Below are 14,380 nucleotides of genomic sequence, written 5' to 3' on the forward strand. Positions count from 1 at the left end.
GGTGTTTCTTATTGTGGTTCTTATAGTTTTTGTCTTTAGTGTTGTTCTATAAGCCACCCAAAGGTATGATACCCAGGATGAATGTTTATATAAGTTTTTTTTCAAATAAATACATATTAAATCCTGGCTCATTCACCAAAATAGCTAAAGATGACTTGAACTTGTCCTGTTAACATATCCAATAATAGAAATTCACTAAAACTCCCCTGAACCTTGGCCTTGAATTCAAAAAAGTGATTGGAGCTGTATTTTAAAATCCAGGCTTAAGCAAAGAAATATTAAATAACCACTAAAAACACCTCTATTGACTTGATTCTATCTTATATTAATTGATCTATTACAATGAAAATGACCTTTCTCTAGAAGAGCATTATTTCACCATTTCTAGCACTATTAAGTTTTTTCAAATCATGATCATCCACCCCTGAGGAGTAAATGGGAAATCATGTGTGAACAATAAAAGACAGTTCCCTTTCAGAATATTTCCTTTAAGCTGTATGCAGATTAAAAAAGCAAATATTAATATTTGCTCATTAATGTGAAGATCAAGATTCTGATCTAATAATGTTTTAGAGCTTAAGCAATAATCACAAATGTTTCATGCCTTGAACTTTCATATGATGCTCTTCTTGTGGAAAGTTTTTCATTTTCATTTGGTTTTACAGACACATCTATCTGTAGAAAAATAAATGATGAAGGAAAATTTGTAAAAGGCATCATAATGATATTATATTTATTTTACATTAATTGTGTACTATCCATTTCATCAGACTCTGGATAGGTCACAAAAAATGATACTAGGTGAAATGATGTATCCTACGGCAACAACTTTTGAACCAAGATACCTCAGATGAGCTAACTTATAGAACAGTGATGGTGAACCTTTTTGGCACCGAGTGCCCGAAGTACATGCACATGCACGCACATACCCAAAATGCAACACACATGCATGCTCCATACACACATGCATGTGCACCCCATGTGCATGCACTTCGTCCCATGTGCATGTGCAGCAGAGACCGGAAGACCAGCTGGCCGGCAGGAAGTGCATGCGCATGCATGGCAGAGCTGGGCTGGGGTGATGGCGCGCATGACCACAGAGAGGACTCTGCGGGTCACCTGTGGCACACGTGCCATAGGTTCGTCACCATTGTTGTAGAATGAGTCCAAAATTTGGAACCCATGACTCTCATGGAACTGAAATGTGGTAAATTTTATAAAACTCTTCATGATATAGAGATTATCATAACACAGTTTATGACATAATGCCATAAAACATTTCCTGCGTTTGACTGGGCAATACAGTTCAGCATAGGCTATTTTCAAGGCAGATACTTCTCTGAATGTATCCCAACTATTCTAGTGACGGCTGTACATTAGAAGTTCTGTCATTGTTGAAAGCATGGGGAATCTGTTAAGGAAATGTCTATGAAAGGATTGCAGAAAATATAGCTTAAATGCCCAAGAAAAATAGTGATCACTGTTCTTCACTGTCCCATTGTCCAGACTCTCAAAAGACAAATGGCATTTATTTAAAGCATTTTCACTACGGGGTAGTCAATTCCATAAGCTTGGCACCTCCATAGGCATATAGAGAAAGGTCTTCTCCATATTGCTGATTCTATGTTGCTGAGGAAAGAAAATTTACCAAAAGTGTGTGGGGTGCAGAAGAATGGAGAATCTACTTCGAGGAGGCAGAGCCATAAAGAGTAAAGCACCTGAGCCAGATAGGCTGTCATACAATTTGAGTCTTCCCTGAAAATCTTCCAATAGCCAAAACAACCCCCACATGATGCTGAATTGGGACTATCCATTCAACAATCAGGTAGCATCATTTTGAATTTGTCCAGTTTCAGGTAGTCTTTGAAGGCAGCCTCTTGAAAAGTGCATTATTTATTTAAAGCATTTAAAAATATTTATTATTGATGGAACTTCACTCCTGATGACCTTTAGACTTGACAAATGACCTTCTATGCTACCACTTTAGTTCATCGCCATCAAAAAATACATAGCAGTTATTCTACCTATGCTTTCATACTCAATTTTAAATAGCATACGTGACATCCAATATATTAGAACGATATTATTTAAAATCCACAATGGCACCAATTGATAGTGAAACAAATGTCAGTTTATAACATGTATTCAATCTGTCAATTCAATGTTCAACTCTGTTTTGACATGTTTTTCCTGACTGGTCTTGCCACAACACATTTATATATTTACAGTGTGATTCTTGAAAGCAAGAATCTTCTTAGCATTTATTTACAGTGGCTTTACCTTACTGAGATACTACTGTATATTTGAGCCATTCTTTCTAAGAAATGCAGGTCAGATTGTAACCATCTTAAAAATGACAAAGAGTACATACAATGAGAATAGTACATATAAATACAAACATGTGTGCATATTGACCAACATCTCGAACTGCAAATACGATTGAAAGAAACAAAGAAGCCAATGGTGAGTTAACATTTCGTGCATTCAACTGAGATAATATATATTTTATGTTTCACTTCCTTTGTGTCATACATAGTGTTGCACAAGAAAATATACACACTACACACATCATACTTCTGTATATAATACAGAGATGCTGTACAAGATTAATTTTTGCCCTGATGAGAATTAAGTGATTAGAACATTTCCTTCTAATTAACTTTGGGAACATCCTCATCTATGCCAAACAAATGAATATGAAGGCTAACAGGAACTTCATACTATTTTTAACATTCCTTTAAATAAAATAAATCATTACAGTAGCAACATCGTATATTTTTAGGCAGAACATGTAGAAAGCATAAGGAACTATCAAATATCTCTTCTAATAGCTTATATTCTTTAAAGTATATATTACATGCTAGGAAATGGCAGATACTGCTGAAAACTGGTGGTTGTGTCTATATCATTAAACAGAGGAGATAGAAGTATATATCATGTATCATATATAAGCATCTGTGTGCACAGTGTAGGAACCCACTAAACAGAAAAGTCCTGTGAGGATACAACTTTAATTAGATTAACAATTATATGTTGCCATGTTCATAATTGGCCACAGGCAACTTCACCTCAAATTAAAGCTATAGTTCACTGGTAGAGATGTAGATACACTTGTACCTCGGTATTCATCGTTAATTGGTTCCAGGAGACATGACAAGTATTAAAAACTAGTACCAAACCAACCAACTGACTAGTGCATGAGCCTTTGTTTTGGCTGGAAAGTCATGGGACAGCTGACATTAACAAGTTCTGGCTTGCATGTCAAATATCAAACAAATGACAAGTACTGGAACAAAATTTTCATATCAAAATGAGTTGACTTCCAAATTCGACAAGTTTCAAAGTAGTTGAGTACCAAGGTAGAACTGTATCTACATCTACATAACTAAACAGAAATTTAAAAGATAGAATCTAGTGAGTGTCGTTGACTCAATGGAGAAAGGTGAATAGAAATGTCTTCCTCCTGCTTTCTCTCTGACATTTACACAGCATATAAGAGATTTTAAGAAGACAAGGATAGAGTGTCATTGCATTAGTGAAAATCCAACACCAAAATGCTGGGTCACTTGCTAACAAGTTTGTCTTTCATTTCAGCATTGTCAGGGGTGCCCACAGATATCAAGTTAAATATTTATAATATTAAGCCTACTTTGGTCATCTTAATATGACCTAGATAGGAAATTGGGGCTAAGGGTGCAACCCTACTAGTTTTCCTGAACCTCTCTGTGAATCTTGTGTTTTGCAATGGTTCTGATCATTTTTGTCAAGACATACCCAGAAGGTGTGCTGGAGGAACACTGTTCAACAACTTGATTGTTGATTTATAGTATTCTTCAGAAATCTGTCTTGCCCTGTCTACTGCTACATGAAACTGCTAAGAGCTTTAGAGTAGGTTACAAATAGTAGACCGATGGGATTAGCTCTACTCTACTGTCATCAAACCCCAAAATAGCAATTAGTACCTCTGCATACTAATTTTAATAAAGGGGCTGGATGAAAATATGCTGAAATTAAATGCCGATAAGAAGAGGTAAGAGAAAACTAGACTTGGAGATTGAGGTAAAATGTATCTGACATGGGCTTGCACATCCGTGGAAAGAGCAGGTTTGCAGTTTAGGAGTGTCCCTTGATCTTCAGCTGTTATCAGATTTGCTAGTAATAGTTGTGATGAGTGTATTTGCATATGTATGGCTAATGTGCCAACTGTGACCTTTCCTGAGCCAATCAGACTTAGTGATAATTATCCATGCCTTGATTATAACATCTTGATTTCAGGATTATCCTAAAAGTGCCCTACAGCCTTATAAGGTATAACATACAATATATAACTTGATAGGCATATCAACATAATAAATCACATTAATCAATCTGTGTTTTGTATTTAAAAATTACCATTTCACCATATTTCCAATCTGAAAACTATACAATTATTAATCATTTATTCTGCTCAAAATATTGAAATCATCCTATGTACTGAGATAGATTAGAATCTTATTGATGTCAGTAGAAGAAATAATCATGTGAATATATCTCTTCCACTGAAAACAATATTATTTCAATATTGTTTAGTTTGCCTTAATTTGCCTCCTGTGACTCAAAACAGATTTTCTTATCCTAGTTATTTATGACCTTCCATTTTTATATAATTAAAATAATACAGAAGAACAATAAAATATCAAACTTTTAAAATAAAAATGCATTATTTGAATTTATGTTGTCTTTCTTGTAAGAATCCCAAGACAATTTTCTATGATTGAATTGAATTTACTTTATAACCAACAGCTTTGATATACTACTTACTGATGTATAAAGGAATCCTTCTCCATTTAGGGCTATATACAAGCCTGTTTTTACACCCTGGATAGCAACAACTCGAAGTCCCACTGGTATGAGGTTGAACAATGCTGTAAAAATAAAGAAGATCTATCACATGGAAGCAAAGGCATCAAAGACATTTAATGGAATAATATTGCTGACATAATAAGCATAGCTTATAGCATTTTATATGCACTATTTACCATGATAGACATGGCAGCAATGGGAGCAGTGTTCATAAAACCTGCAACACCAATTGGAGGCCACGCCCCCTATCCCTAGAGCCCATTTGTGGACATCAAAGTCTTTCCAGAGAAAGCAAGGCAATTTTCATATTTCTGTTTTCTTTTTTGAAGAGGAAGATTTAGGGAAAGTTTAAGACCAACTTTAGCAATTTGAAAAAACACTGCAAAAATTGCCCATTCTTACACCACGCCATGGCTTACTCAATGGTCATGAGGGTTACACATTCACTGAACGACACCCTAGCTATTTACAGTACATTGACTTGTTGTGCAAACCCAGGTCAAATTTTGACAATGAATATATTATAAGAGAACAATAAAACAACAAAGTTCAAATATACCCTTAGATTAGTGCAGAAAGCTTTAAGTTACCTTTAAATACATTTGTATTCTGGTTGTATTCTGGTTCAATTATTTCTAGTTTCACATATGGAAACAATAAGGGGTGGGCTTCAATTTTTTTTAGCAAGGGGCTCTCTGCCCTAATGACTGGCTGGGTGGGTGTGGCTGGTCATGTGACTGGGTAGTGTGGCCAACTCGACGTTGCTTCTTTGCCCTAATTACCTAAAAAAGGATATATACCAAAAAGTTGTTTATTATTTCATGCATTTAATACTTAAATAAAAGACTGGGTGAAACCAGACTTAATAGCAGTGACTGTGAGAGGAGTCTTAGTGAAGTTTCTGGTGAATGACGTGATTCGTATTATTTGGGAATTAATCCCCTCAGAGGCTAGTGGCTATGTTATCTGATTTTCTCAATGACTCTCCCTCCCAAGCACTGAGTGGATTGTTTATCTAGCTTGCAACACTCTTACGAGGTGTGAAATGCTCTTGGCTGAATGCCCAGAAGTTCAATTAATCCTGTTAAGAGCTTCCCCTTGCTGCTTGTCTTTCTGAGGTTATTGGGGACTCTCTGATCTCTGCAGAGTCTTAACTAGGGGCTCTCCCTAGCCCTTGCGAGTCCCCAGCAGCCCACCCCTGGAAATAATGCAACAAACAAACGATGTGCTTCAGCCATTCATCACATAAGCAAAATAATTTCTCCATCTTGGCAACCCATCTGATACCTCTACTTAGTGGCTCACAGTAGAACTCCAAATACAATTCAAATACAATTCAAGTTGCCAGTTGTTACCTATAAAGCCCTTCATGGCTCACAAACAAGTTATTTGTGGGACTGTCTGCCTCTAGATCTTTCTGCCATTCTATATGCTCCAGCAGAATGGGCATCCTGCCAAGCCTCTTCTTGAGTTAATGCCATCAGGAGCGATTTAGGAGAGGTACCTTTTCTTTTGTAATACCTGTCCTGTGGGGGGGGAAAACCTCCCCTTAAAAATTTGATCCTGACCCTGCTAATGTTTGAAGATCTTGACTGTTGCCTTGGGCTTTGGGCCAAGATATTAGATAAATTGGTAGGTGAAGGATATAGTGATATACCCTGACTTTGTATTTGTGGTCTTTGATGATTCTGTGTTGCTTCATTGCTAAGAATATTATGTTGTTTTTATTACTATATGTCACTCAGAGTTGCATTTTTACAAGTTGAGTGGCTAGATAAATCCACAAATATTTTTCATCTATGCTGAATGTGCTACATTTTGAACTGAATATCAAGTCTAATAGTCAGAAATGCTATATTCTTATATTAGGTTTGTGAAAAAGCTGAGAAAAGGGACTAAAACAAACCTTAGAAATAAGGGGGAAATATCTTTTACAAACATGTAGTCAAAATATTTGTCTGAAATGGTATAGGGTTTCCTGCTTGAGCAGCGAGTTGACTAGAAGATCTTCAAAGTCCCTTCCAACTCTGTTATTCTGAAATGTTGTTAGTGTAATGTGATCATTCTATCCATGGTGATTCTTAGGTAGTAACTACTTTTCTGTGGTTTCAGACCACTGTAAGAAAGTCTCCCTTAATTAGATTTTAACAAAGAGCACTGATTAAGAAAGCAGTATTTAAAGAATTCAAACTGAGGGATTGTGTTCTGGACTGTTGCTTACATGATTTCTCTAGTCTTTGGCAGATAGGAGTAGAACACTCACTAGCCTTACTCAAGGATTCCAATGAGATAGGAGGGCTTTTCATTTTCTAAGGACATCAGCAGGTATGAAAGAGAGACATGATTTTAAAAATGGCATATCAGGAACCATAAAGAAATCAGGAAGGCATACAAATGATGGATATTCATTTTGGAATGGTTAACTCTATGTTTTGTGTGTACATGCATGTATGTGTAAAAGTATTGAATAGTTTCTTAGATCACTTACTAGAATTAGTGCTGTCATCCTTGGTTCCATCGAGACTTCCATCTGGGTGCATTTGCAAGTAGTAGCCTTGCCTGCAATATAACCTGGTCACTATGCCCTTGAGCTGGGGATCTGAAAAGACAAACATACATTGTCACTAGTCACAATACCTAAGATATTTCTATATCTTTCTCTCAGAAACAAAGTACATTAGAACCAGGTGTTATGCCCATTAGGTACACCTGACCAGGAAATCAACTCAACAGGAAGACTAAAACTACTTTTATTGGGGCTGGCTATAAGCTTGCAAGTCTCATTGTGCTGTTCCTTCTTATACATCAGCAACTTAGAGAGGTATCTGCCTGAACTGCTTCTGAATGTTATCTTGTTATCTGAAAAGGGTTGTCATCTTTTTTGCCTAGGTAATGCTTCCTGAATATTCCCAACAAGGTTCATTATTTATTTATCTACCTAATTTACAGAGCTGCCCATCTAACTGGCATTATTATCTTCTTTCATCTCTATATACGGCTATCCTTAAGGCCTGCTTTTCAGATAGTATAATCAAATAGCTGATGCAATTTTAGCTCCAAGATAATAACAATGAAATGGGGGAAAACAGTGTTTTATCACGAAAAGTTATTTGGCCATTTTTTTAAAAAAATTCCCAGTAGTTTGTTCAATACCCCAATCTTCTATCAGCTGATTATAATATCCTGTGAGTTGTCAATGGTTTCAGATGAAAAATTACAATAGTTTCATTAACATTTTTTTTCTTATCCTATAATAAGGATTTCTTTTATGTTGAGGTGCACTATGTAGGTTTTTGCAAACTTGGTTGATCTCTGTCCAGGAAAAAAATCACAGTACTATCTTATTCTGCTGCCCCACAGAATCGACAGAAAATTAGCTACATTTTGGTGAAAATGTTTACTGATAAGACACTGAAAGCACACAGAACTCATTGCCTGGATCTTTGGTTCATGAGATATAGCAAAGTCTAACACTGGCAAACATACTTAGCAATAAAAAAGACTCTTATGAAATAGAAATATGGAAATACTGGGAAAAATCTTAACATTAAAATAGAAATGTTGCTTTTCAAACAGGGATTTTTTACTCAATTACTCATCTCCATCTCCTAGTACAGGGGTGTCAAACTCATGTCATCACGTGAGTGTCATGTGACCTATCAGGACTTTTTCCCACTTCGCTAAAATGGGCATGGGCGTGGCCAGCATGTGACGCATCCGGTCCAAGAGCTGGAAGTTTGACAGCCCTGTCCTAGTACAAATTAATTTTCACTCTTCCCTTAACAGCACCTGTTATAGCTCACCAGCTCTTGTTCAAATACTGTTACTTGTAGGTTTTTCTTATATGTTTTTAAACCTTTGCAACAAAATTAAATTAAATGCAATCCTGTCAATTTTTACCTAAAGATGACTCTTTTTTCAAGTTCCTACCCTTGATCTGGAACATTCCTTAAGTACTTCTAAAAATCAAACTTAGTAGAGACTCTTTATTACAATGTACTAGAATGGTTAGCATAAGCTGAACATGCTAATAATTAAGATCATGCAATTACTGAACAAAAATACAGTTTTCTTTCCTTAGTTTCCATTATTCATTTGTAAATGTGGTTTCGTTGGAGTCAAGTTTGATTTCTGACCTTTTCATTAACTGACACATGTCAATTTCTTAATAGTAATACAGAAGCAGTCTGCCTTTCTTTCTAGCCTACAGCCTGACATTTCTTAGTGTTTCCCATTGAAGTACCAATTAGATCTGGCTTAGTTTCTCAAGGTCAACCATGGCCAGTTAGGTGCTTAATTTGTTAACAAAGGTACCATTTGGTAAGTTGATTAGTTAATAATGAACAGAGTTTTATCGAAGAACATTAAATATTAAATGATTTCATCTCCCATTTCCATCAAAATCTGTGTCCAAAAAAGTTAACAATAAATTAAACCTGCTCACATATTTAAAACAGCACTAAGGTCAACTTCATGAAGCTTAAACTTAACAGACACCTGACTTCACAATTTGATAGCAATCTTTTGTATTAGAACGAAGTCAGAATAATAAGTATACTTTAATCTGGTGGGTTCCCCCCCCCCCCCCAAGTGTTCTCTGAACTTAATGGACCCTGAGTGCTTGGAGCATTCAGGCTCATTTTTAAGTTGGAATTGCTTGTTGACCTAATACGGCACAGTGGTTAGAATGCAATATTGCAGGCTAATTTTGCTGACTGGCAGCAGTTCGGCAGTTTGAGTCTCAATGGCTCAAGGTTGACTCTGCCTTTCATCCTTCTGAGGTTGGTAAAATGAAAACCCAGATTGTTGAGGGCAACATGCTGACTTTGTAAACCACTTAGGCTATAAAGCACTGTGAAGCAGTATATAAGTTTAAGTGCTATTGCTATTGTTAACTGGCATTCTTGCCCGAGTAAACTCTAGTAAAGTAACTCCCACAGTCAAGAATGCAATTATGAATACAAGAAATCACGACATCCCACTCGGGAGCCAAACTAACCTATAGGTTAAAAGGTTTATTTTAAAAATTGACATTTTGTGCATAATTAACAGGGAAGAAGCTAGGACTTTAGAATAATGGTGGTATACGTTATATAGTCAGCAGGAAAAGCCTTGTTGTGATAGTAAAACTTCACACAAAATATTTGAATCAGTCCTTGGTTTCCATTTGAAAACACAATGCTTTTGTGATACAGATTTGCTTAAAATAGTTAAGTAGCTATTAAAAGGACCTACCAGCTAAAGTGCCAGATTTATATTCTATAGAATTTGGTTCAAATCAGAGTCTTGCTCATATGATACTATAATTGCTCAGTTAAAATGAATTTGTCTTATAATAACAGACTATCAGTCCATCTGGATCATTTAATTCAATACTGACTGATAACATTCTCTAAAATTAAAGACATCAGAGTGTTTCCTAACAATTCCTGTAGATGCCAGAGAATTAACCTATCACTTTTGCATGCAAAAAACATATGCTAACCTTATCAAAAATAATATTACCTTTAAATTGCAATGGCTAAAAATTCATTCAGAAAATACGCTTCTTTGAGGGTAAGCTTAATAAGATTCTACTTTTCTCCAAATGTCATAAACAAGATTTAACAAAAATCAGTGTAATCCCACAGTGATTTTCGTGCAACCAAGACTATAAATGATGACCTTCCAAAGTAATTAAACTTAGTGAACCTAGAATATTTTATAAATTGATCTTTAACAAGATCGCAAGTCCATGTTATTGGATATAAAAGGCATTTGTATTGGCCTGAAACAAAGATTCATTGTTTTCAAATCTTTTACTTTTTACTACTAATTGAATAATATCTTCTAACTATTTTGGAATATTGAATAAAAATATGATAAAGAGTGTGCTATAGAAACACCAGCCATACACTGTGCATTACCCCATGCTTGATATATCCTAGGCATCTAAGATAGACCACGTTAGGAAACAGATACCAAAGTAATTCTATAACTATTGATATAGGCTGATATATCAGAATCTTGAAAGCTTTCCCCCCCAACTGTCTCTGTACCTCTCTACAACATGGGTGTCAAACTCGCTGCGTCACATTGCCATCATGGCCTGCACCTGATGCATCTGGCCCGTGAGCCACCACTTTGGGCTCCCTGCTCTAAATATACACATAACAGCAGCGTGCGTGACTGTATATATTTCTCTATGCATGAGAGTCAAAAACTTCATGAAATAGAAGGAATATTTCAAATCTAAAACTTGGGAGAAAATTTTGACTTTATTATAAAATATCCAAATATTTTAGTAAACACAAAATTATACAGAAGAGGTATGATTCCATGACTTTGGTAGTTTATTTAATAATTGATATATATTTTCATAATATACCGTGTTTCTCCAACAATACAGCCTCCACCAATAGGAAGGCCCAGCATGATTTCTAGGCATGAGGTGAAATTAAGCCCCGCCCCCAAAATTTAGGCCTATTTAAACCATGCGTTTCCCCACCACTTCTTACATCGTTCGTTAGAACTACACAAGGTGAAGAGAAATGGGGGGGAAGGGAAGGGGGAGAGAAAACTTGCCTTTAGGAGCACCATGCAGGTAGCCTAGGATAGAATACCCTGATCTACTACTGATAGAACATCAGCCGATAGAAGCTCCCCAAAGGCAGAGTCACCAGCTGCGTCTATTGGCTGGTAGAAGCGACCTCGGGGCGAGTGCCCATGCGCACTCCCTTCACCACGAGGCCGTTTCTATCGGCTGATGGAAGCTCCCCAAAGGCAGAGTCACCAGCTGCTTCTATCAGCCGGTAGAAGCGGCTGGTGACTCTGCCTTTGGGGAGCTTCCATTGGCCAATAGAAACAGCCTCGTGGTGAGGGGAACGGGCATTAGTTGTTTTTGAATCTATCAGCGGGGCAGGAGAGAAAGCACACGCATATCTGTGTCTGGATAAAAATTGTGAGATTGCGACGGAGGGAATGGGAGAAAAGGTCTTAGCCCAAATGTGTTCTTGTTTTGCTTTCCTGCCCATTCTCTGATCAATCTCTCTGGGGCAGCTTTTGGCCTAAAATCGCCCAGGTCTCGCTCAGCTAAAGGAGAGGAGAACCTCCGCCATTTGAGAGGACCGAACTCATTGCTTCTCACAGTTAGACCCGCAAGTTTTTCAAAAGTTCTTTTGAATGCCTCGGATGTCCGATGAAATCCAGAAATGTCTCATGATTGAACTCAATCAAAAAAAAAAAAAATAGAACCTGCCCCTCGTCACCAAGTCCCTGGTTTTACGGTTCCTCTCTCATCCTCAATTATGCAGAAATAAAGGATTCCGAGGCTGGCGTTGGTTAATTGGTTAATGATGGGTGCTCTTTCAGGTGCTCAGAGAGAGAGAGAGAGAGAGAGAGAGAGAGAGAGAGAGAGAGAGAGAGAAGGAGGCGTCGCTGAAGTTTTCAGACTCCCCCCAACTGTTAGCAGTGCCACCCGTGAGCTGTGGCAGGATTGCCTCGGATCATGTGCAGAGTGCCTTCGCCGTTCAACTCCCCTTCCACGACAAGGTTTAGACTAAAATTAGGCCTTTCCAACCAGCCCCTGCAAATATTCGGCCCTCACCAGAGCAATAGAAAGGAAGGTTTAGCTTCTCCCCGACCCTTCTTCACTCCAGCTTCCTCCCGCCCTCCTGTGCCACCGCGGCGACCCTTTCACACTCACCCTGCTTTCCCACTGCATTACCATGAGGACTGCTCCGGCGTCTCCTCTCGGGAGCCTGCCCAATCTCCCTTCTAAGGGTAGCCGAGCTCTGCTGCCTCCTCTTCCCTCCCAGCGCCCCCCCCCCGCTCCCCAAACCAGCGGCGGCAGCAGGTAAAGGGAGGTTGGCTGCCCTGGGACTTTGGCAGGTTGCCCGGAAAAGGTCTGGCCTGGGGAGGGGAGGGCGGCGGTGGGAACCCCGCAGATGCTGAGACCTTCCCTCGCCAGAAGGGCTTGGCTGATCTGGTGCAGGGACGAGGGCTAGCAGGGGTGATGTTTTGTGTGTGTGTGTGTGTGTGTGTGTGTGTGTGTGTGTGTGTGTGTGAGAGAGAGAGAGAGAGAGAGAGAGAGAGAGAGAGAGAGAAACTCAGCTTGCTTCCCTTCTGCTAAGAAAAGTTTGCAGACACTCTCCCATGCGCACTCCCCTCGCCACGAAGCCGTTTCTATTGGCCTTTTGGGAGCTTCCATTGGCCTATAGAAACAGCCTCGAGGAGAGTGCGCGTGCGGGCAGCCACGCCTCACCCCAAAGCGGCTGGTGACTCTGCCTTTGGGGAGCTTCCATCGGCTGATAGAAACAGCTTCGTGGCGAGGTGAGTGCGCGTGGGTGCTCACCCCGAGGCCGCTTCTACCGGCTGATAGAAGCGGCTGGTGACTCTACCTCTGGGGAGCTTCCAGTGGTGGCCTCATGGAAAGGTGAATGCGCATGGGGCACTCTAGGTGGAGGTGCATGTGAGGAATAAATTAAGTCACCCCCGAAAAGACGTACTAGCCGTTTTTTCGGGGCTCCCAAAAAAAATAAGACCCGGCCTTATTTTATGAGAAACACGGTACATGTTATGAGAAGATTATTATTTAAAAAGGATACTTACTGAGTAGAATAGCTTAGTAGAACTGACAGCTAGATTTTATGTTTTGGGAGTTAAAAACATGTTGATGTTTACATGAAGTTTACAAAAAATGGTGTTTACAAAAATGTATGTACTTGTTTGTTGTACCAGCCTGTACAGGGACAACGTACAATGTCAACCTCAATGGAACTATCTGTATTATTTTTTTCTGATCACTTCTAACAAGAAATACAAAATGTTCTGTAAATTTCTAGCAAGGATACAATTTACAAGTGACTTAAAATCTTCATTACTCATGGAAATAAGTGATTCTAAAACTGCCATGCATGGACTGATCTTCCATGAAAATCAAACCATGTAATCCATTTTAATTTAGTCACCTCCAAAAGGGCAAAGAAATAGAAGAATGACAGGTTGACATCACCTTGTTTGTAATTGTACAGAATCTTAACCAATCTGCATTGATGATTACTAATTTAGAAGCATATGTACATCAGCTGATTACATTTCTTCTGACTAAAATAGAACCACAAATAATAAAAGATATCCATATACAATAGTGTCTATAACTGAGAAAAAAATAATTTGGAATATTCATTCTTTATAATTGGAATTGCCACCAAATTGATATAATTTTTGCCTATGTCATTCATCACTATATCAGCTTCATATAACTTCTCCTAAATTAAAGTTTTTATCCCAAAACAATTAGAATTAAAGTGACTTAAAGTTGGGCAAGCTAGAAAACAACACATTTCCCCACCTGGCAATTCTAGCTAAACAACAGGAATGAATGCAATTCATTTAGCTACACTATTTCAGAAAAAAATCCCTTTAGAATTTTAATTTCTAAAACACCTGGGAAAATTCAATAGAAATCAAATGTCCTAGATCAGTGTTTCTCAAGCTGTGGTCCATGGACCAGGGGAGGGGAGGCAATATCATTACAGGGGGTCCACAAAGTCTTAAA

General features: G+C 38.2%; 1 protein-coding gene across 3 annotated transcripts in view; it reads right to left on the reverse strand.

Annotated features, from left to right (window-relative positions):
- The window catches only part of FGF14 (fibroblast growth factor 14), a 334,049-nt gene that overhangs the window by 91,017 nt on the left and 228,652 nt on the right, over positions 1–14,380 (reverse strand). For all 3 annotated transcript variants that reach the window (XM_087967331.1, XM_087967330.1, XM_026668942.2), the window contains 2 exons: positions 7,331–7,441; positions 4,801–4,904 (listed from right to left, as the gene is read on the reverse strand). In XM_087967331.1, the coding sequence (XP_087823457.1) occupies positions 4,801–4,904; positions 7,331–7,441 (215 nt within the window). The remainder of the gene's footprint in view (positions 1–4,800; positions 4,905–7,330; positions 7,442–14,380) is intronic.

Source organism: Notechis scutatus, chromosome 5 (genome assembly GCF_049901735.1).
Source record: "Notechis scutatus isolate UNSWTSFEM ecotype Mainland chromosome 5, rNotScu1.2, whole genome shotgun sequence".
Taxonomy (NCBI): Eukaryota; Metazoa; Chordata; class Lepidosauria; order Squamata; family Elapidae; genus Notechis; species Notechis scutatus.